At 37.7% G+C, this 23,887-nt stretch overlaps 2 protein-coding genes across 11 annotated transcripts in view; one reads left to right on the forward strand and one right to left on the reverse strand.

The window, feature by feature from the left end:
• FNBP1L (formin binding protein 1 like) overlaps window positions 1-19,223 on the forward strand; it is a 59,332-nt gene extending 40,109 nt beyond the window's left edge. For 2 of the 6 annotated variants that reach the window (XM_071750742.1, XM_071750740.1), the window contains exons 6-15: window positions 1,374-1,478; window positions 2,250-2,378; window positions 4,420-4,566; window positions 5,305-5,508; window positions 7,777-7,935; window positions 13,345-13,454; window positions 14,057-14,189; window positions 14,648-14,742; window positions 15,235-15,383; window positions 15,751-19,223. In XM_071750742.1, the coding sequence (XP_071606843.1) occupies window positions 1,374-1,478; window positions 2,250-2,378; window positions 4,420-4,566; window positions 5,305-5,508; window positions 7,777-7,935; window positions 13,345-13,454; window positions 14,057-14,189; window positions 14,648-14,742; window positions 15,235-15,383; window positions 15,751-15,929 (1,410 nt within the window). In that variant the 3' untranslated portion in view covers window positions 15,930-19,223. The remainder of the gene's footprint in view (window positions 1-1,373; window positions 1,479-2,249; window positions 2,379-4,419; window positions 4,567-5,304; window positions 5,509-7,776; window positions 7,936-13,344; window positions 13,455-14,056; window positions 14,190-14,647; window positions 14,743-15,234; window positions 15,384-15,750) is intronic. The other 4 variants (XM_071750745.1, XM_071750743.1, XM_071750741.1 and 1 more) reach the window with 3 other exon arrangements.
• Window positions 19,224-19,941: 718 nt separating this feature from the next.
• Window positions 19,942-23,887, reverse strand: part of BCAR3 (BCAR3 adaptor protein, NSP family member) — a 75,579-nt gene continuing 71,633 nt past the window's right edge. For 4 of the 5 annotated variants that reach the window (XM_071750735.1, XM_071750734.1, XM_071750733.1 and 1 more), the window contains 5 exons: window positions 23,553-23,668; window positions 22,534-22,705; window positions 22,263-22,386; window positions 21,274-21,486; window positions 19,942-20,543 (listed from right to left, as the gene is read on the reverse strand). In XM_071750735.1, the coding sequence (XP_071606836.1) occupies window positions 20,356-20,543; window positions 21,274-21,486; window positions 22,263-22,386; window positions 22,534-22,705; window positions 23,553-23,668 (813 nt within the window). In that variant the 3' untranslated portion in view covers window positions 19,942-20,355. Of the gene's footprint in view, window positions 20,544-21,273; window positions 21,487-22,262; window positions 22,387-22,533; window positions 22,706-23,548; window positions 23,669-23,887 lie in introns of those variants that run through there. The other variant, XM_071750737.1, reaches the window with a different exon arrangement.

Below are 23,887 nucleotides of genomic sequence, written 5' to 3' on the forward strand. Positions count from 1 at the left end.
CTCTTCACGCTGCTTACAGCATTTAAGCCTGGCCTTGTGGAGCTCTTCCCGTGGTTGCGTATTTGGAGCTCTTTATAGAGCGTCCCGCACCATCGTAGTGGCTCCATCTGACGTGATTGTGTATTCAAAGCTCTTTATATCGCCTTCCGCATTTAAGCCTGGCTTTGTAGAGCTTCCCGCACCAACGTGGTCATGTAGAGCTCTTTATTTTACCTCAGCATTCACGGCTGCTATTGTTGCCCGCATTCTCCACCAGATGTTGCGGCGAGCCTTTCTCTTCGGGGACTCTGCTCTTCTCCGGAGCTCTCTTGCCATCCCTCTCCTCAGGCATCTTCATCTCTTGTCTTCTTCTGCGTCTGTGACAGTATGTCATGGCAATTTTAGCAATAACCCTAGAGAAAATATATTTTTCTGAGAAGCCTACATTTGCAAGTATTTCTTGAAGTCTGGTGGGACTTCTGCCTGTGTAAGATGGCTTCATGAAGCCACTTCTACTGTTTGTGACATACCCAGACACAAGGATTGTAGAAGGCTGCTATTCCAGCAACTACAAGTTAAAAATTAATATTTGAATATTGTTAAAACAAAAAAAAAGGTTTAAAAATCCTTAGTATAAACTTCTACTGAGTTTTTCTAATAGATTTAAAGCTAAATTTTCAAAATTTTTTGTCAATTGTTTACTATTTTTAATGCAATTTTTATAAAAATGTTTGAATTGACTTAAATAGAGATAGCAGATATATCTCCATTCATTCCTGATTCTGTTTTCCAGATTTGGAAGTTTTCTAATAATTAATAGTGATGAATACACATGTCTTTCATTAATATTACTGGTATCCATGCAGACCTCTAAAAATCAGATTACTCAGTTCATTTATTTTCCACCTCCCCTGTATCTTTACCCTCATGAATATTTTGAACAAAACCAGAAATCACCATTATATGTAGCGGCGAGCCCTTCTCTCGGGGACACGATTCTTCTCAGGAGCTCTCAGGCCGTCTCTCTCCCCAGGCATCTCTTCTAGGCATCCTCTCTCTGCTTCTGGGAACATGCCTTTTATTTTGCCCTTCAGCCCCGCCCATTTCCGGCTGGGGCAGGCCCTAATTATTGGGCACAGCTGGGCCTAAGCTCCCAGTTCATTATCGGCGACACCTGAGGACTTGTGGTTCTCACTACAGGTACTTCCAAGAAAAAAGTTACAGATAGAAAAATTTTTGAGACTTGGTTGCTGTGACAGTAGTGATTTTACTTCTGGGTACTAAGTGAATCTAATGTGTTTTAATGGAAGCTTTGATATTTGGAATTCATAATTACAGTACAAAACCAGGAGGGGATATTGGCTGTTGAATCAGTAAGTTTGTGGCTTTTGTAGAGTAAAAAGAAATTTGAGAGAGAATGCAGAGAGGCAGAGAAGGCACAGCAAAGCTACGAAAGACTGGACAATGATACTAATGCAACAAAGGCTGATGTTGAGAAGGTAAGAGTGGTGCCACTTACTTCTTTACTCTCAAAGATATATTTTATTTGCATGTTTACCCTCAGTACTGGAACAAAATAAAAATGGGAATAAAAATGTGTGTAAATTATGCTTTCTTACTATGTGCAAAATCAAAGTTACAGTAAAATTTAAGACAGTACAGAGTCTGTAGATCATGCTGTTGCCTTAAACAGGCAAGCTTACTGGTATTTGGTATCTTTCATTATATATATTCAGTCACTTGTCTCTTTTTTAGGTTATGCATTTAAGTGACAGTGCTAAAGGAACTAAAATTATCTTGCTCTCTCTATATAACAGAATCACAGAATTGTTCTGGTTGGAAAATACCTTTATGATCAGAGTCCAACCATTAACCGAACTTCAGCAAATCCAGTGCTAAGCCATGTTCCTAAGCACCACATCTACATGTTTTTTAAATATCTCCAGGGATGCTCGGGGTACTTCCCCGAGCAGGGGAAGCCTATTCCAGTGTTTAATCAGTAAAGAAGTTTCTTCTAATACCCTGTCTAAACTTTCCCTGGCTGAAATCAAGACCTTTTTCTCTCGTCCTGTTGCTTTTTAGGAAAAATTAGGCCTGTAGGCTCTCAGTATATACAAAATCTTACGTTCTTTGTATTTCAATTCTAAGGATGTCAGTTCTGATGATTTGTGAAGAGTGTTTTTATGTAGTTGGTAAAATAAATTTTTTAAAATGCTTTATGTTATTTAAAAGCACAAGACATGTTTGAACTGATAACACTTTCCTTCTAGGCTAAGCAACAGTTAAACCTGCGCACCCATATGGCTGATGAAAACAAAAATGAATATGCTGCACAACTACAGAATTTCAATGGGGAACAGCACAAACACTACTACATTGTCATTCCTCAGATTTATAAGGTAAAATAATTAACAGAGAAAGTATGCCTGATATTCTTTTAAGGGAGAAATAGTTTTTTAAATTTAATACTTTTTTCATATTAGTGGATACTTCTATCAATAAATTAGGATAAACTTGGTACAACCTGTGTTTTATCATGAGACTCCTGACAGTATTTATGCTTAGACTTCTAATGAAAATATTCTGTTGCATTCTTCAGGAAGATTTTATAGACTCTTTGTTTAAATATTACTGAAGAGGTATGGCAAAATAAACATTTGAGACATCTGGATGAGAGTAGACATATAAAACAATCAATCTAATCAGGTTTTATCAATTGTTATCTTGGTATTTGTGTGTGTGAATGTTTTGAGCCTGGGAAAGATGAAGAAAAGCATACAGCTAATAGTGACCAGGTGGCTTAATGTATCTCCTGTACAGATAGACAATGGGTGTAGAGATTCAATTATTTTGTCTTGTGGTGTGTGTGTCCCAGCTGGTCATTGCTTCATCAGTATTACCAGTCATCCACAGGACTCTCTACATTAATAAAATAAGCTTAAGGTCAAATTAGAGCAATACTTTGCCTCTAAAAAGGGGATTTCTGTAGGGCTTCATGTAACTACTAAAAACTTCTTTTAAGATGCTTTCAAAACCAGAAGGACTTTGCAAATCAAGTAAAGTATTGGGGGCATTAGGTAAGGGAGAGTTCAGAAGTGCATTGGCATTGGACGTTCAGCCATTTGGGAGAATACTGTGACTGTAGAAACTGATTGTGAGACACAGACTGAGGAAATGTAAAGTAAAAATGCTGGCTTTTGGAGGTGTGCCAGCTTAAGAATGCTTCAATGTTTTCCAGAAGCACAAGGGAGTTCATAGTTTTAAACTTATGTACTAGAAGGTCTAGGATTCAAAGGAGAAAATTGCCTTGGCTTATTAGAATTTTTTCTAATATTTTATCTGTAAAGCAGCACTACAGTACATCTGACACCAGCACACTGGTGGAGGAATTTCAGTCAATTCCCAGAAGAAACAGTTCCATCATCTTTGTAGCATGGACCAGAGTTTTAGTTTATTGCCTTTATTTCTCTAGGGTGAAAATGCATTATCATTTTAAGATATTGCCTGTGTTTTTTGAACACAGTAAGAGCAGTTCAGTAGGAGCAGAAAGGTTTAGTCCTGCTTTCTTTGGGGACTACATTTTTATTATTTCAAGTGTTTGGTAACATTCTCTGGGAAGACCTAGGGAGAGGGATTTAGCACGACTAGGTTTTTGCTTTATTTCAGGGAGATGAAGCGGGATACTGTTTGAGACATCTCCCTTTGTTAGAGTAGATACAGAGAAGATCCAGCTTCTTATGCCATTTTTAAATAACCTACTGAAGTTTGCAGTGTTGCTTTTTGATTTCTTTTGGTTTTGTTTCTACCTTCAATTAAGTGAAAGGTCCAGAGCTGTTACCTTAATAGTGTTAATCTTTAATTTATTCTTTTTCTTGTCTTCCAGTAGATTTTTATTACAAATCTTATGTAATGGCATTCTTTATTTTTTATCACAGTTCTGAAGGAAATATAATTTAATATTTCTTTTTTTTCCCTAGTTTTATTAAGCATTGGTATTTATTGGGAAGTATACAAATAAAAGATAGAAATATCACCAGACAGAAATTATTTGGAAGTAGAAGAGAGGAAGCAGATGTATAAATTCTAGTAGAATTTCTTTACTGTAGTTTTCATTTTTGCATGAAACAAATATTTTAAACTAAATATGTGGCTGTAGACACTGTATACATACTTTAAAAAAGATTAAGGAAAAGAAGTGCAGTACTTAATTTTTAAAAACCAAAGGGTATCAGCACATACTGTTCTAGGCATGTTAAGTCTATGTTTGAAAGGACTTGATTTTTTTACTTAATTAGGCTCTGCTTTGTTAATAACATACAAATACTGGGAAAGCACAGCATTTCTGTACTATGCTGTGTTGACCACAGTAACTGCATATGCCAGGACTGGGGAAAAAATCTGCAAATAAAAGCTTTATTTTATCTTGCTTTGTGTTTGCAGCAACTTCAAGAAATGGATGAAAGAAGAACCATCAAACTGAGTGAATGTTACAAAGGCTTTGCTGACTCTGAACGCAAGGTTATTCCCATTATCTCTAAATGTTTAGAGGGGATGATCCTTGCAGCAAAATCAGTTGATGAACATAGGGTAAGTAGAATTGAGCAACTTGTTAAATGTGTATGATCAGTTTCACTGATACGGAAGCTATGGAGAGGGGAAAGACAGATAAACCTGTATGTTTATCTTTCTGATGTCAAATGTTTGCTTGTAAAGTGTTGTGAGTCCAATTTAAGCCTAACCAGTCACTTCCACTTTCATTTTCTGTTCTCCTCCTTTTTTATTGCTTTCTTGTGATCTGAAGACCTTTGACACTTTCTTACTGTATGTGTTGGACACATTGTTTTGGTTATCCTGAACCATCCTAGCTTATCAAAAAGGTTGGTATTCTCCATTGTGTAGCAGTAAATATTACAAATGGTGTTCAGCTAAAGTATTGTTCTCTGCTCCTCTTTGACTGCAGTTACTGGTACTTCTTGCTCCTTCTTCCCTATGATTTCTTAATGCATCTCATTTTTTGGCATTACCTTCATTTCAGTGGTAATGTTGAAGGTTTAGAAGGGGTGGGAGTAATAGTTTGCCCCCTTTTTTTTAATAGTAATAGTTTGCTGGATTCTGGATGGGGAGGGCATGCTTTGATTTTACACTCATGGTAACAGTGCTGAGAAACAAGCACATAAATTATCTTCACTTGAGAAGCATTTTGACACTTCTCTCACTTTCCCATTGCCACAGCTCTGTGATGAAGGGAAAACTTTATCTCCAGGTTCTTCTCGCTTCAGTTCCTGGTGGCTTTGCTTTTTAAACTCCTTAATGTCCTCTTTTCAGGACTCTCAGCTAGTCATAGACTGCTTCAAATCTGGTTTTGAACCTCCTGGAGATTTTCCATTTGAAGATTACAGTCAAAATATTTACAGAACTATCTCTGATGGAACTATCAGTACACCAAAGCAAGAAGGAATGAGAATTGATTCAAAAACTACAGTGGGCAAGGCTAAAGGAAAGCTGTGGCTGTTTGGAAAGAAACCAAAGGTAACAATTAAGAAATTACTATTTGGAAAACTATAACGTGAAAATCTAGAGTGCATGGAAGCAGCAATTAATTTATTTTAAATTAACCTTCGTCTTGCCTGCCACTCTTTTTAAAGAATGTGTAGGGAGATCTGAAGGTTTGGGTAGTGTTGGATATTTAAAAGTCAAATTCTCACCAGGGAAAGTTTTCTACTTTTTCTTCTATTGCTTTGTGCCTGGGAGTGTTTTTAATAGTTATTTGATAAAATAGCTTCCCGTTTCTGCCACATTTCTAAGTTTCTGTAACAACTCTGGAATTGCATAGAAAAGGTGTTACGGGGAGGGAAGTAAAGCTTTTGAATTGGGCAGTTTTCAGACTTCTCTTTATGCTACTAAAAGCAGGTCTTGTAGATGTTTATGTGTAGAAGTGTTACACAGGCTATTGTACCTGTGGCTGGTTTTGAAAACTTTTGAGGTTTGGCTGATAACATTTAAGTTTCATTAAAGAAAGCTCATTGATAAAACATACAGGTGGATGCCCAAAAGGAGTATTAATACAAAGCATAAAAATATTCCTATGCTCAAGAAAAAATATCAGAGAAACTGTTCCTTTCTTGTGTTATCGCATGAGATTCAATTAACACTTTCTATGGAAGGTGCCTTCATTGATCAACAAAAAAGATTATCAGTACATGTAGTAGTTATGTAAATGATTAATGAAGCATATGCATATTTAAATTTTATGCTTGGTCTTTATTAAGTATTGGAGCATACCAGTGAGTAATTTTGATGGTTCCCACAAATTTCTAGGAGGTTATTGTAATGCTTCAAATCAGTTTCTGCTGTTTATCATAGGAAACTATTCTTAGAGCTTCTTAGTGGTAGGATTTATTTCCTACTTGGTACAATTCCAAGAAAGCAGATCTGTACAGGGAGGAAGTCTAGAACTGATTCTTTATTCCCTCCTCAGTATGTCATGGAACTGCAGCTGTGTGTTAAAATGAACACTCAGTGTTTACTTTTCATGCAGTATAATTTATGATTGATGCATTAGCATATTTATTGCATTTGGCTGCAGAGGTGGGTGAGATTCTGGCTATTCATAATTACAGTGTGACAACAAGACATCTTTCCAAGAATTTTGGACAGGGAGGTTATAAAAATCTGCATTGATTTTTGGTCTTGATCTTGGAATTTAGTGTAGCTATAAGAAATTCTTTAGTATGATAACAGCTGAAGAAAGCTGGCAGGACTTTCCCTACTCTTTCTTCTCCCCAGTTCATTCACTTCTTATGTAGCATTCCAAGTGAGCTTTACCAATTCCTCTATGGAATCACAGTACACACACAGGTACATGTTACATGCATCTCTTCCTTAAGGACCTGAGGGAAGTGGAAGATTTTCCCTTTATTTCACTCGTTTTGGGGGAAGATGGAGGGGCACACTACAAAGCGTCTGGGAGCAAAATACTTGTTAGGAGATAAGTATTTAACTCCAGATAATAACCAGTTCAGTAAGTTAGCATTAAATTGTAACATAAAAACATGTTCATTTATTGTAGCTGAGGTGGCCTTGGGACTCCATTTAGCTGAAACTGTGGCTGAGCTTTCTAGATAATGCATTTACCTATTTTTGTTGTTACCAATGGCATAAGTCTTTTGGAAAGGGAATGTGTTGTGCATCAGAGCAAACAGTACAAAACGGGGAAAAAAGCAGCAGAGGTATGAGAGACAGAAAATGAGAGAAGCAATTTGAAAAAAGGGGAGAAAGAAAGTGGAGGAAGTTCTTGTGATGATACTAAGAACCCCATGCAGCCATTGTGTCAGTCCAGCTTGACTACAGAGATTGAGTACACTTTTTAAGTCATTCTCTGTAGCTAATACTTCAGTTTACCTACATATAGCAAAGTGTATCAAAAAGTAGGAAGAAACAATGAGCAAGAAATGTAGGAGCTTCCAGAATGGCTGTTAGGAAAATTGGGAAGAGCAGAGCTTCCTCTTTTAAGAAAAAAGTAGGCAACTTCGGGATCTTGTTTAGAATCTTGTGGAAGCTTGTTCAGTCTAAAGCTTTTTTGAGTAGTCCTTCATTCTTTGCACCAACCTGTAACTCTGAAGATTAATTCATGACAGAAATCTTTTAAAACCTATGCAGTTTTAGTGTAAATTTGTCTGGAATGTTACAAGCTGTTTCTGTGTTGGGTGGAAATTTTATTTTTGTAAGACAGAATTTTCATTTTAAAATCACTTTGAACATTTGGCTTATTTATTGCTTTCTTTATTTCCACATTAGCCACAATCCCCACCCCTAACCCCTACTAGTTTATACACATGCAGTACTCCTAATGGGTCCCAGTATCCCATATTCTCCATTGAACCAGTGCATTATTGCATGAGTGACATAAAAACAGGGAAGCCCAGAATTCCTTCTTTCAGAAGCCTCAAAAGAGGGGTAAGTTTGCTAATAAGTTGAAATGCATGATGGGCTATGAACAGTGTGTTTGTGATGTGGCTTTTTCTAATGCTTTTCACCCTCATTATAAGGCTTACTTTGTTAAAAGTAACACTTCAGCTGTATATATATATATGTGTGTGTGTGTGTGTATATATGTATATATATACACACACACACTGTTAGGATACTTTGCTTCATATTATACAGAAGTTACCAACAGGTTGAAGATAAAATATCAGATATATCAGATTCCAAATACTTGTGCCTAAAAGAAAGGTGTTATAAAGAGGGTGCTCAGCATGTGTTTGATACCTTACTTCATTCTTGTTCACATTCACAAATGTTTTCCTACCATCATGTAACCTATTTTTGCTGTAATTAATCATTGGGTAACCAGCCACCACAAAAAAAATCTGATGGATCAAATGTCTTATTTGGTGACTTTCAGTTAAAATGATAGTGATTGATGATGAGACACTTAACAAGGGAGAAATTTTATTTCAACATTCAATTATTTACAACAAATGCTATAGCACATGGTTCTTAAAGATTTTGAAATACTGATTTTTGAAACATTACAATTTTAGTGCATTTTCTGATTAAGAAATTGTTCGTGTTTGTCCAAGGTTCTTTGGGGTAAAATTATCGCAAAATTACAACCAAATGCCACCTTCTGACATTCAGCAATTCATTAACTAATTTATAGTGGCATATTCTGCAAATAGAATTTGTTTGGGAGACAGTAAAAGGGAAATGTTTAGTGGTTTCCTTGCAATATTTGTAGCACTGGTGATAACAGGAGAGTGCCACTGCATTTATTTCAGTGAACCACAGCCTGTCCAGTTCATGTACACTGTATGATATTTATTTATCCAAATAATGGGATAATTAGATGCAATTATCATTATATATAATTCATTATTTTCTGGTATTTGGAAACAATACTGACTCACTGTCTCATGCATCAGGTTGACTACTGTTGACATAATGTGGAGGTGAAAGTATTTGTGTTGTATTGCAGTCAAGTTCTGATGAGTTACACTTAGAACTTATTTTCTTTAGGTTATGTTGTGGCACCTTTGTATCTGTGACTCACAGTTTTCTTAGAAATACCCTTTCTACCACCACTGTATTATTTTTTTTCTAATTCTTGTGGCCTTTATGTATATCTGGAGGATATACATAATATGCATGTTTTCCCATTCTGAGTCACTTATATAATTTGTTTTGGTCCTGAAGATAGTACTTCCTTAGTACTGACTGAGGAACTAACTGGATTAGGTAATTGTTGAGATGGCACAGGTCTTGATTAGAACTCTTGTGTTGATCAGTAAATGTATCAATTCCTAGGTTACAAATCAGCACCTTGTACTTTAAGTACTTCTAGAACCTCATACTGAAGCCAAAGATAATTTTCTAATAACTACAGAATGCTAATGGAAAATGAAACCATATTTTAATGTAATTAAAAAATATTTTACAATTGCTCATGTTGAACAAGTGGATTAATTTAATATAGAATAGTATTCCCTAAAATCAGCAAGGATCACTAGTATCCTACAAATCAGGGTTAATCCAAATATCCCACAGTAACAAGTAACTGATATCTAAATAAAAGATTTGTTTTTTATGTATTGTGAAATGCTTTGCAAGCATTTTAACAGACATTACACTAGCACATGTTGAGTACCTTTTCAATTTAAATATATACTGCAATTCTAATAGAATTTTTAAACTCACTGATAAGTCTTACCTTTATAATACATCTTGATTCAATAGTTGCTAGCACATGATGCTGTTTTCACATTTTTGTCCCTGGAAAATGATGTCCAAGTGGTACTGACATGCAGAACTGCCAAATGCTATTCAGTTTGCTTCTGCATCCATGAGTTGTCGTATACCAGACAGCAAGCATACTGCACACAATAAGCACTCAGGGCACTGGCAATCACAAGATCAGGCTGCCCTCATTCTGTGCTGTGTGCACTGCATTTTCCTGTCCTTGATGTACAGTGAAAGCAGCACAGCAGCTGTAGAACAGGTTACTGAAAAAGTCTTCCAAGTGTAAGCAAGCCTCGTTTGCTTTGTTAGTGCTGCTGTTACCTGCTGCTTACTGTCCATGGAAATCTGAACACTTCCAGAAAGTGCTAATGAGGGGTCTTTGCTCAGTCCCTCTGGGTACCTGAACAGATGCAATGTCAACAGCAATACATAAACTTAACTTGTTGTCTTGTAGAACTCTTACCAAAGTAGTTTATTCTGCAGCCACTTTTAAATCTTCACTTTATTAAGGTTTCTACAGTAGTATTATTTATGAAGGTGCTTTGCTTTCCTCATGGCTAGAAGTCTGTGTGTGTGGTGTGTGTGTGTGTGTGTGGTGTGTGTGTGTGTGTGTGGTGTGTGTGTGTGGTGTGTGTGTGTGGTGTGTGTGTGGTGTGTGTGTGTGGTGTGTGTGTGTGTGTGGTGTGTGTGTGTGGTGTGTGTGTGTGGTGTGTGTGTGTGTGGTGTGTGTGTGTGGTGTGTGTGTGTGGTGTGTGTGTGGTGTGTGTGTGTGGTGTGTGTGGTGTGTGTGTGTGTGTGTGGTGTGTGTGGTGGGTGTGTGTGTGTGGTGTGTGTGTGTGGTGTGTGTGTGTGTGGTGTGTGTGTGTGTGGTGTGTGTGGTGTGTGTGTGTTTGTGTGGTGTGTGTGTGTGGTGTGGGTGTGGGGTGTGTGGGGTGTGTGGGGTGTGTGTGGTGTGTGTGTGGGGTGGGTGTGTGTGGTGTGTGTGTGGGGTGTGTGTGTGTGTGTGTGTGTGTGTGTGTGTGTGTGTGTGTGGTGTGTGTGCCCCAGTCAACTGCCTTAACAATTGCTGAGGGTCGTAAATGATGTGGGAGATGAGCATCTTGTAAGCTGCTTGGTGTCTTTCTGGAAAGCATTGCCCAGAGTCACTGAAAACATGGTAGATCTTCAAAATGCTGTGAATGCTAAGCCTGAGAAACAGCACCTGGCATCTCATTTTATTTGATTCCTCTACAGATTAAGTCTTTACTCTTTGGATGCCTTTTAATTCTACCTGGATTAAAACATTTCTAGGACAGCAGTGGTGATCCAAATGCTATTATCTGAGAGTAAAATTTCTAACTTCTCATCTTGAAAAAGATCTTTGTTTCTTGTATTTCTACTGTGATAATAAATCACAGTTGTGTACAAATTAGGTTTCTAAAAGTGATGGCAGTGGTTTGTTAGCTGTAATTAACAAATGATTTGCATATGGCTGACCAGTCCCTCCTCATCATCAACTTCTGATACTGTGTGCAGTGTTGGCTGTGTGTTTGTTTCTTCTCCTACAATACAAGTTCTTCAGCATAGTATTCAAAATGCTGACAATTCAAAAGTAATTTAATGAAGTTGTGTATTGAATTTGGGAAGTTAAACTACACATTGTCACCTAGTAATTTTTAAATCAGTAATTCTTAAAGCAGAAGTGCATTTCTGGTTATTGTAGTTTGCTATTCTTGTGCTCATAGTAAAGTGATTTTTTTATAAATTAAACTTTAAATCCTTAAGTAATATTTTAAAGATGAAGTTTTAGGCATTAATAATTTCTGTAACTCAGTGTTGCATGTAAATAATTTCCCGTTTCTTTCTGTTTTCAAATGAACTGTGCAGTGGTCAGTGAAGCTGGTAAGCCTGTGTGCTGATCTGTCTGCTGTACTTCTGCTAATATAGCATGAAAGTAATCTTTGAAAGTGTTTCCATATCATAACTGCTTTAAGTCAGGTGCTGAAATACATCTTCAGCTTTTCCACCCATATACACTCTTCCTAATCATCCATGCTTAATGTAAGATAATTAGACTTGTGATGGGGCTGCAACTGATTCTGTGATTTTTGAATTTTAGGACTGATCCCAGTATTCATGAGTTGGCCAGGATGAGAATACTTGGTAATTTCTCTTTGCCAGGGAAATTGTTTTAGCAGCATAAAAGAGGTATATGAAAAAATTACAAAACTTTTGTAAAGGAGAAATATTGAATACTGCAAAATTCACTTTTTTGCATTTAACAAGAAAATAGCAGGGAAAGATGATCTTTATGCTTAGGAATTTTAGAAAGCTGTTACATGAAATGGAAACCATTCCTTAAACACTGCTGTTGTTTTGCACAGTAAATCAGTAAAATTTCACAAAAATACCTCTGTTCTTCTGATTAATGCTGTAGCATACTCTGGTTTTAAGTCACATATAAAGAAAAATGATAGAGGATATGATTATCCTTTTATTCCTTTGTAGAGTGTAAAAGCACCTGAAAGGATTATAATTATTTTTTTTTCCTCCAGAAAGAAACTTCTGCTTTATTTTGGAAAGATCATATCTTGACTTCCCTCCTTTTATGGTGTCTTGTATTATCTTCTTAAAAAGCAGTAAGATCATGATAGCAAGTGCAAAAGAACCAAGAAACTGAGGAGCAGGAAGATCTTGAGAAGGGGTTTAGAAACTTAGCAGCAGAACTTAAGATTGCTAATGTCAAAATCTCAACAGTCAAGTTTCTGTCACATTTCTTCTGTACAAAAGAAATGCTGTCAGTTTGGTTTGCCTCTGCGGGGGGTTACTGCAATGGCAAGTGGGTTTCCTGTGCTAAAAGCAACTTTCTTGGGCATCTAGGACACAAAGAATGTGATGTAACTTTCTGTTAGAGTCCGTCTTCACTGCTGTTAAGAGTTTTCACAGCAAAACTTTTCACTCTCAAGGCCTTCCCTACCATGTATAATCTTGGCACAAATTTGCAGTCAAACCTTTTCAGGCTCGTAAGTTTTTGTTCTGAAGTACTTCTTAAAATTTTTTTTAAAAAAAGTTTGGCAAGTAGAAGGTTTTTTTCCCTCCCTGAAACATTTTTTATGGTGGAAAAGGTGGCTTGGACTATTTGAGCAAGCTTTGATTCAGATTAACATATTTAAGTAAAAATGTTGATGTTATAATGGGTTTTCATGTGCTCTATGAGTTAGTTTTAGATGCTTTTTAAATACCTCCAGGGATGGTGACTGTGCCACCTCCCTGGGCAGCCTGTTGTACTGTAATCTCTCAGTAAAGATTTTCTTCTTAATATCTTGTCTAAACCTCCCCTGGTGCAACTTCAGGCCATTCACATTCAAGCCATCCACTTCTTTAAGTGCAGTCGATGTAGTAGGAGGTCCATGGCTCAGCTTTTCAGAAAACTGCCAACTGTTACAGAAGGCAGAAAGAACCTTAAATTACTCTGATCTGGCAGCAAGAACATGCACTTACTCTGTTGTGGTCTTTTATACAGCTGTGGGTCAAGTAGAGTATTTAAGAAGGTCCACGCTGCTTCCAGTGAGCACTGTCCGTGTGTGGATGTCACACTGGCCAGACCTCTGCCTGTTCCCTGGTCAATGGTGTTTGTGTTTGCAGGGCCCTGCACTGGAGGATTTCAGCCATCTCCCCCCAGAGCAAAGACGCAAGAAACTGCAACAGAGAATTGATGAACTTAACAGAGAACTACAGAAGGAAACAGACCAAAAGTGAGTTCCTTTTTTTTTTTTTGTTTTTTGGTTTTGTCATGGTGCTGTGTTTCTGTTGAAGTCTTCTACCTAAGACAAAAGTACTCAGGAGCCAGGAGAGAATACACTCCTCCAGACTATCACAAAGCACTTTTTAGTTAATAATTTAATGTACGCAGGTTCTGTTCCCATTCTTTCCTTCTGCTTTACTATTGTACCTGATTCAATCCTAATGCTGCATAGCAAACACTGGATCTGAAAGCATGCATTTAAAAAGAATGTGTAGGTCAACTGAGCAAGAAAGCTGCAACTTAATGCATTAAGAGAAGGATGTTATTAATATTTAGGAAGTGGTGTACTACAAACAATATGGGAAACAGTACTGAGGCAAGATAGAGTCAGCAGCTGGAGTCCATGTGTGCTTGTGCACGACAGAGGAAAGGGGAAGGCAAAGTGCTGGGATGACAGAATGGGAAACTGATTGAGGTGTGGTGTGGGGAGCAGTAGCTCGTCATGTCTGTGCTTAGTATCTCATTCACATAAACATTATTTTAGCTTTAATGAATGAGTACTGATATATCTTGTAATTTTTATAACTATTTCTGGATTTTGTATGTTTTTAGAGATGCTCTCATAAAGATGAAGGATGTTTATGAAAAGAATCCCCAGATGGGTGATCCAAGCAGTTTACAACCAAAATTAACTGAGACTATGAGCAACATGGACCGTCTTCGGATGGAAATACACAAGAATGAGGTTAGACTAATTCACTGGGGAAATGTAGATGAGTGGTAAAAGTGTAGTTTGTCTTACAGGTTATAAACACAGCACTTAGAAAAATGACTCAAGAAAGGGCTCCTGATACAATTTTTTTGTGGGGTAGCCATTTTTTCAAGTATGTTCATCCAGCTAGAATAAGGGTGTACATTATTAAAGATGGAAACTGTTGAGAAGAATTTCTTATAAATTGCTTATTCTGAAATTCATATGTGATTAAAAATTATTTCTTGCCTTAAGACAAGTATGGGGTAAGCATGAGGGATAGGTTCCTGATTCATGTGAAGTAATTATGAGACTGCACATGTGAATGCAGTCTCTTTGTGGCTATGTACTGACAAGTAAACTGTATGCAGTTAAGGGCCTTTGTTAAATGGTATTTGCTGGCTTAAAATCAAGGGTTTTTTTGACACCAATATTTGTCTTTTTTCCCCAAGGCTTGGCTCTCTGAAGTTGAAGGCAAAGTAGCAGCCAGAAGCGACAGGCGGCACAGCAGTGATATCAACCACCTTGTAACACAGGGCAGAGAGAGGTCACTATTCTGTCTCTACTGGCTTTATGTCTTGTGCTATAATCACAAGTGCATCTCTTTGATAGTTAACAGTAGGTGATGGGTTTTACTTACTGTCTGAAGGTTTACATCCTCCTAAAGGAAAATCTTACTGGTTCTGAATTCTAAAGGTCACTTCATGTCATTATGGTGTCAAAAAAATAGTCTAATGGAAATGCCCAGTGATGAGACAGCAATGCCTTTTAAAGCTATATTACTCTGTTGCATAAGACTCACCAGTTTTCCATTTTCTGAAGAGAAAGTTGTCAAATCTATGTACATTTATTTAACAGAATTCAGTCTGTGACTTAGATCAGTATTTTCAGAAAATCACCTCCAGCATAAGTCCGAGGACTGCTAACAGGCATTCCCAGAGTGATACCCAGGGTCTGCTCTCTCTGTGATGCATTCATGTTCTGAGCTGTGGAGCCAAGAACTCTTGAGAGTCCTCACGCTCCAACCATTGCTTTATAGCCCTGAAGGGAGTTACACGGATGATGCAAATCAGGAAGTTCGAGGCCCCCCCCAGCAGCACCCACATCCCAACGAGTTTGATGATGAGTTTGAAGATGATGACCCGTTACCAGCTATAGGACACTGCAAGGCAATATATCCATTTGATGGTAAGGTTAACAGTGTGCACCGTGATTCCTTGACTATAAAGCATCTATTATTTATACAGAAAGACATGTAGAAAGATTTAAATTAACTATTAGAGCAACTAATTGCTTTTAAGATCAGTGGAAATATTTTATAAATCACTCTAATTCATAAGCAGTATTGAGCTGGTTTAAGATAAATATTAGCATGGCTATTGGCAAATATTCAGCTCTACAAGTTGGACTAGTTTTTTGTCTGTAAGTCTGTTTGACCATATGTTCTCTTGCATGGATTTTTTTGGTTCTTCCTGTTTATATGTAATCAGGAAAAAGATGACTTGAAATTGAAATGTCTGAGCATTGAGACTTCTTTGCCTCTTGTTTTTCCCAGGTCATAATGAAGGCACTCTAGCAATGAAAGAGGGGGAAATTTTGTACATTATTGAGGAGGACAAAGGAGATGGGTGGACAAGAGCTCGGAGACATAATGGAGAGGAAGGCTATGTGCCAACATCATATATAGATGTAACGCTAGAGAAAAACAGCAAAGGTGCAGTAACCTATATCTAACAGTAAACTGGCAGCTTTCCATTGTACATTCCCCAGGGAAAATAGTAAGTTACACAGGTTCATGGAAAGCAGTAGAATGTCAGATGTCAGCAGTGGTCTGTTGTTTGCAATGTGAGTTTGCTTTTGTTTGTTTTACAGATGACCACATTACATTTTATATCTTACAGTGGTCTGTAATTTTGATCAATATCTCTTGCTTAACTGATCCTAGTGCTTCTGCTTTACAAAGCACTAAAGACAATTCATCTGTTAAACTGAAAAATACCAGGATTCCTGCTTGTTCTATAGAATAGTTTGTTTTTATAGAGGACTGAAAAATTACTTAGTTCTAAAAATCTCCAAGATTTACTGTTCCCACTTTTATGACTTAGGCTACATGCTTAAAAGGAGAGGGCTTTTTCCTCTAATAACTAACTGAACTCAGTTACTGAAAATTATTAATTTCCTTCCTTAGAAAATACTTGGCAGCTTTCACTTCTAAAACAGGAAAATGTTTTCTGATTCCGAAAGCAAAACAAAAAGTACTCAGGAAAAAACATTATAATTAAGAAGGACATAAAGTCCACTGACCTGCCTCTCTGCTTCCTTTTCAGTACTTGTAATGTAGAATGTTGTGTATTGGACACAACTTCATTGTTTTAACTCTAGGTACCATGAACAGAAAAAAAAGAGACCACATGTAATGCTTTTGATGTCTTGCTGAAACATCTGTCAGCTCCTGAAAAAGGAATTATTTTATATTCTCAATTCATGCCTGTAAGCTAAGTCTTGGAATTAATTTAGTTTACATTGAAATCAAGGTCTTAAATGTGCTATAATTCCCCTTACTGTTCAATCATTGAGGACTGTTGCACTACTTGATTTCTGGTAAAAAACCCAACAAAACAACAACAACAAAAACCTGATCTAAAAGCTGTGGCTTGTGTTTCTAATGAGAGTTTGTGGAATTAAATACAAGGCTGATGTGCAGCCACTGAGAATGGCCCCTTAGAACTGAGCACACTTCTCGGTCTGCTAAAGGCCTTCAGTAACTTTGTTCTTTTCTTTTTCCTCTTGGACTGCAGGTTCCTGAAGCGGGTTTCTGAGAAAATGGGCGAGATCTTGAAGGAGGTTACATGCAGCTGCTGGGGGGTTGGGGGGGTGGGTACTAGACTGGGAGGCCCAAGGGGAAAGGGTAGTTGCATGCATGCATGCAGGCATACATTTAGTCACTAACATCTTAGCATCTCCATACCTAGGTAAGGATGTAGTACAAATTTTTCAATTTGTGCAGGAAAATAGAGTTCCATTACCAGAGTAAAAAGGCTGCTGCTCCTAAAATGGCTTAATTATCTGTGTTCCAGATGCACAAACTATATTTTAGCTTGTGCCATGTTTTGGCTATCTAAATTATGCTCTTTTCCAACTCATTTTAATTGGCAGTCATTTAGAACCATACGTCAGTAATCAGTCTGCCTGTGCCACCTCCATGCTCGCCATTAACCTCCTCCTGCATGCCTAGGACAGTCAGGCATGTCTGCATAACACTTTGTCATCATTGCTTGTCTGATTTTGTAACAAATCATTTTGTTTATGTATCTTCAGCACTAGATTTTCATCCCAGTATCCATGTATGCTGCTGTAACTATACCACTGCAACCATCATTACATTCCAGTTTTTTGCATAACTGATAAGAGACCGTAATGTGTTTGTGTTGATTTGGGGAAACAATACATCTCAGCTCTAGCCTACAATGCAATCAAAGAGGAACTCCGAGAACTGTGGTCCACCTTCAGCACTTCAGTAACCTGTTGTGAGCACTGAAAACCCAGAACACCACCAGAGAGATTCACTGCTGCAAGCTAATGACTGTTTTCAGAAGTCAACCACTTGCCATTCAAATGCTGCCTTAAACTCGAGTGCCTAAATCTGTTCTTTGCCAACACTACCACTTACAGTATCCCACAAAGGGCTTTGTGTCTCAGCTCTTTTCACAGTGCTGCAGCTGCTGAGGTAGCCACGGTAGGTGTTTTCTAGAGCTCTACTCTACTGGATACATGGTGCATCATGAATTTTATACATTGAAACGTGTATCTCTTAATTTGATTTTAGTATTAATTTTAAAAAATATTTTTATGAAAACTTTTACTTTTTCACTATGATGTTCCAGTTTTAATTACTGCAGTGCTAGTCCATTTCCAGGTGATGCTTCATTGTATGGACCAGTTGAAATTTGAGTGATACTTCGTAATGATCTATGTGCACTTTTAATTGTAAACAGTTGAAATTTGGATATGTTTATACGTGTAAATATAGTTGTCTGCAGTGCCCCTATTGCTTATGTTGTCTTGCCTCCCATTTGTGGTCCTCATAATAAATACATCATATCTGATTTATTATAGGGTGATAAGAATTAGACTAGAGATGTTGGGGGGAGGGGAAGGGATACTTGTATCAACACAAGCTTGTCAACCCAGCCACCTGCTGTTTTGGGAAATAAAATAATACTCAAATCATCCTGATTTTTTCTGGGGTTTGAAGCAATATTTGGATGCAGCCGTGCTGGATTCTTTTTAATTTCAGTGTTATTAGAAACTGTACTACCAGTAAAACTGAATTGGAGTGACTTGTGTAGGGGGTTATTCCTTTTGTTATGTATACCACTATTACACAGCTTGATCTCGTGTATTATGGGGTCTATTACATTCTAAAGTTTAGATTTTTGGAGCTTGTATACAGGGTTATTTATATAATAATGTGACATTACTCGATACTGACAAAACTACTTAGGTAGTTTTGGGGGTTTAGGGTTTTTTGGGGGGGTTGTTGGGTGGTTGTTTTTTGTTTGTTTTTAAACCTAGTGCTTTTTCTATTTTAAGTTAGAGAAAAGGGGGAAATGTGATCTGTGTATTTTCTGCTAAAGGGCCTGTGGTTTGCCTGGCTAACAGCTTTGCAGGTCAGTAATAACACTTCCTGGTAAAAGACTAAATGTTCTTTTCACACTACTGTTTGTTTTTCTAAAACCAGGATTTGCTTCCTTTGGAGGCAGGTTGCTTTCATGAGGGATAGTGCAACATGTATGAGGGTTATTAAACATAGGAAAAAAGCATTTGTACTTGCACAGCTAGTTATAAATCACTTATTCTAAAATCCTGAACGTGAGCTGTCTTAAAGAATCTTACATTTCCCATAATTTTTAATCCTTTTTTGTGCACATGTTGATTTCCTAAATGTTAAATGCTTTGTTTAAAAATAGTGTTCTCTGTTGAGAATATTTTCATGGAATAAAAAAATCTTTTCATGGTCTTAAGTAACCAGCTTCCTCATTTGTCTTCTGTTCAGACTGACAGGGGAGCTTTCAGGATGAGGTCTCAGCTCTTGTTATGGTGGTAGAACCTCTGCTGTAATTGTTGATGAGGGGAACAGATTTGCACCACTTTGTTACTGGTTTTGTTAGCCTACTCAAATACTTCCAAATGCTCTAAGTAACATCTCATTCCAGAAATAGGCTTACTGACAAGCACATGCATCTCTAAGCATAGTTCTTGCTTAAATTATTTATACAGCTTTGGAGGATAATCTTGATACATCAATTCTGTATGTGACAAAGTGGAATTTGCTGCTAAAGGACTTATACATAAAAATGGTGCATGCTGATTTCCCATGAAAAGTGCCAACTGCTTACATGTTGCCTTCATCCAAGAACAAAACCCAAAACCTACTACTTACCAAAGTGATTCACCTCAGTAAATGAAGCAAGTTTAATATATGCATACACCCACATTTACTGAAGGCATTTTAATTATCTGAATTATTTGTTCTTACCATGTCACCATTTGTTCCTAGCAGTGTAGGTGTTGTGCCAGGCTCCAGCAAAAAACAAAGTACTACAGATGCTGTCTAAAAAAACCTCTACGTTGTCCCAACATGTACACAACTGATGTTCTCCCTTCATACTGGTATTTGAGTCTTCTGTGGTGGTCACAGGAAAAGGATCTTTCTGTAACCTGCAGTATTTCTGCAATCTGCATATTATTTTGCATAACTATACACTTTTATTCACAATTCTATGTACAGTTTTATATTAATTAAAGGAATATTATAAAACAAATTTTCTGCAATGTCACAATCTATAATTTTATTTACATTATTTGCTTCATTGTAATATTAAAATGCCAGTGCCCTAGGCATTAGCAAAATATTGCAACTCTGAAGAAATACAGAAAGCTGTATTTTACAGTGATAACCTACCTTTTTAAAGGGATCATTAAATGACTTGGTGGCACAGTAAATAAATACTTATTTTAGAAATCAGTAGTTTTAAAACAAGTGTGCATTGTGCAGTTAAAAGTTCTTGTGAAATGCAAGAAGTGGGTGCAGCATCCAATTGCCAAAAGAAAGCTAAGGTTATTTCAAGTATGTAATTTAAACACTGTTGACACAGGGTCATATACTTAATTGTTCCACCTGCTTCACTGGAGGAGGTTCCAGTTTTCGGGAAAGTGCAGTTAAAATCTGACTGAATTTCTCGTATCTTTCACTTTGATTCACTTGGGCTCCTTTGCTGCCCCAGAGCAATCTCATTTGAAATTCTGTCCTGAAGATTTCGCTCATCTCTTCATCTGGCTGGAAACCTAGGAAGTAAAAAGTATCACCATCAGGCAAGTTTTTTTACTCAGAAGAAGAGGCTTTTAAACTGTTCCCTTTAGTGTGCTGGGTTCCTTTTACACCATGATTTTAACTAGTGACAATCCTTTCCATCTGTGACATTCTGGTATCATGTGGCTGTAGGGACACTGGGTCAGGCCATCCTTTGCTCAGTTCTAATGGTCTAGACTTGTCATTATAGCCTGACCCTAAATACAGTTACTGATGTATACATGCTGCCTGCAGAAAAACTTACATTTCTCTCCCCTCAACTTTTTCACATTTTTAAGGTCACATTTTTAACATGGTTGCTGCTTTCTGGCTGCAAGCAGTCAAGATCTTGTACTGCTGTAAAGAATCTTACTATGATGGGTAGTTTTATTTGTAAAACCCAGGAATTATAAATTGTAATGAAGACAGGAAGTTATTGTCAGTCCTTACTGCACTTCAGTTGCCAGAAGGGTCAGCACTGTAAATGTATGCTTTGTTGCTTACTGAAGAGCTGTAGTGATGAATAATTTAGTGTCTGCTTTTGAAGAATATTGATGCTGTCCTCAGACCGAATTTCCTGCAGGACATTTGCTGCTGTCTCAGCTCCCATGAAAGAGAATTCCTTGCACTGATATTAGCAGCAGTTGGGCAGAGACCTTATTCTGCAGGCACAATCCCCACACATTCTGTTCATCTGCAGCAGTTTCTCCTGTCAGTGCTCCCTACCTTCCAGCATCCTCTGGGCAGTCAGGCTGTACAGTTCTGCGTTCTGTGCTACCAGACGAGCTGTGCCCAAGTGCTTGAGCATTATTTCACAGCCTTGGTCACTGCTTTCCCACAGGTCCAAGCCTTCAAAAGCAACAGCTTGTCGCTCCATCAAGGTAATGAGAGGCATGAGCAGTGGCACTGTTACGTTGGTCTGTGGAGCACTTATGGTCTCTGGGATAGACAGTAAAAAAAACAAATTGAACATTATAAAAGCTGAGAATTGAGGGAGGTAGAGTAACTGCAGTATTATTTTCAAATAGTAATTTGCCATCTTTCAAATTAGCACCTTACTTCAGATTCTTACCAATTTCCAGCCAACCGCCTGGGGAAGAAGGCTGAGACAAATTTTGTATTTACTACAGGAGAAGGCTCTGGTGAATTACTTGGTGATGGCACAGGTTTTAAGCACATTTAAAATCTGGGTCATTCCAGTAAACTGTGAGACTAAAAAGTTTTCCTTCTCTATTCGTTTTCTTAGAGAAATGTTCACAGATTATATTTATTTCCCCCTTGTGCCCCTTTGGAGACAAGAGCTGCAAAGAATCTGATGCAGGAGCAGCTGATGTGATCAGAGAAGTTATCTGATGAGCCCATTCTTTGTATTTGAGGAGTCATCCTCTGATCAAGTAGGCAGAGCAAATAAAAAAATCTACCAGAAGTAACTCTTCTCTGAGGAAGGTTTTGTTTCCTATCTTTGAGGCAAGATGATGCAGAGTGTTTCAGTTTCTGTTCCACATGGAGGGAGTGTGAGTTTGGGCAGAGCATTATAGTCTGCATGGATACAGGCACATACTAATGTTTGGCAGACCCTTCTGTTTCACTGTGCTACACAAGTTCAGTGATTTTAACATACAATGCACAGCTATCAAGAGAGCAGCTGCCTTGCTTTCTACAGGCAGCCAGTAGTGGGAGATTTTAAATAAAAAACCAGTGTTGCTCATACTCACTATTCCACTCATCTTGTCCTTCATGCAAAGCTTTGCTAAATGGCTTCAACTGTTTTTCATACATAATGGCAGTCTGTGTATAATGATGTCGCAGAGAGGTCCAGGTCTGTTCTAACCTAGTGACCTGTACACAAAACAGAATCCCTGTTACTGACTCCACAGCAATTCACTGCTAGTGACAAAGTGTCTGTCATGATCATTCTAGTCTTGAAGAAATTGCAAAATAAACCATTCAGGCCATGTTTGGGAACATAAAGAGGAAGATTTTTACCTGTGGCATTTCTAGTGCTTTCATAATGGCAGAAAATGCATAAAAATCCCCCAGTGAGTCCTTCAGCTCCACAGCAACTTGGATGATCCTGTTTAATGTTGCTGCTCTGTCTTCCAGGTTACCTGTGCAGCCCAAGATATCCACAGCTATTCCTATTGCCATGGTATTGTGCCTGCAAGGTAAACAATTTATACTACTGGTTATAAATCGTTAATACATTATGCTGCACATGTGTTCCCAGAAGACAAGTTCAAATGTTTATTTCAGTAACCAGGTGTGCCCTGCAGACATAGTCTTCACCAGCATCCTTTTATCAAGAGCAGTAATGCCACTACATGGAATATATAGACACGGGCTTTGAATTAGTTTTTTCTCAAATTTTACTAAGATAATACTACTACACAAAATTCTTCCCAAGCAGTAAATGAATGAACAAATACTGGAAAATTGCCCTAGTTCTCTTTATCCTTCACACTCAAATCCTGGGACCTTCCCTCTAAATTTCTGCAACTAAACAACTGAAACCTGAAGCAGAGAAGCAGAAAAGCCAGATCAAGGACAGAAGGCCTTAATTGTTCCTCCTTAACTTGTTCAGAGATTTTACAGAATGAGTTGCTGATCTTTTGTTTTTGTTTTTTTTTTACTTTACTAGTCACCTGTTGCAGAAGGCTGCTATCTTCAGTTTCCTCCACAAACACAGGCTCAGCTAGGTTATAGGTCCTCAGAACTTCAGTTTACCTGAGCCCTTAAAGGAGACCTGAAGGTGTTCAATAGCTCTAAGGGCTCTGCTTTCAATACAATTCCCCTTCTCCTGTATTACATGGATGTAGTTACCCCATAACCTTAAGGAATTTTTGCTATGCAAATACAAGTTACATACCATGCCACAAAATCATTTTTTTACATGTAAATTCAGAAAACATGCAGCAGAGCATTCTTTGAGGAAATGCAGAGTTCAACGTAGCAATGATCTGGTATTCTGGCCATCTGCCATGGACAAAAGTAACAGAAATATTTACCTTTCAATAAGGTCAAGGCGCAGTTGGTGTCCGTAAGGCAAGGTTATCAGTTCAAGACCAGAGTTCACTCCCATACTCCTCCTCATCTCTTCAGAAACATCTAATATCCTCGCCACCTGTCAAGTGCAAAAATTTGTATGTTTTGAAACTTAAAAAAATAGCCACACAGAAGTCCTCCAGGTTAGTGCAGAGCATTGAAAGCTAATGCACTGTGCAACATTAGAACAGAACAATGTAAGAAGCTTAATTTATGCCCTTGTGTAAGGGCCTTACACAAAAAAGACCAATAGAATATTTTTTGCATGATTCAGCCATCAGAAAACATCTAAAAGGTG

This window comes from Heliangelus exortis, chromosome 8 (genome assembly GCF_036169615.1).
Source record: "Heliangelus exortis chromosome 8, bHelExo1.hap1, whole genome shotgun sequence".
NCBI classification, from domain to species: domain Eukaryota; kingdom Metazoa; phylum Chordata; class Aves; order Apodiformes; family Trochilidae; genus Heliangelus; species Heliangelus exortis.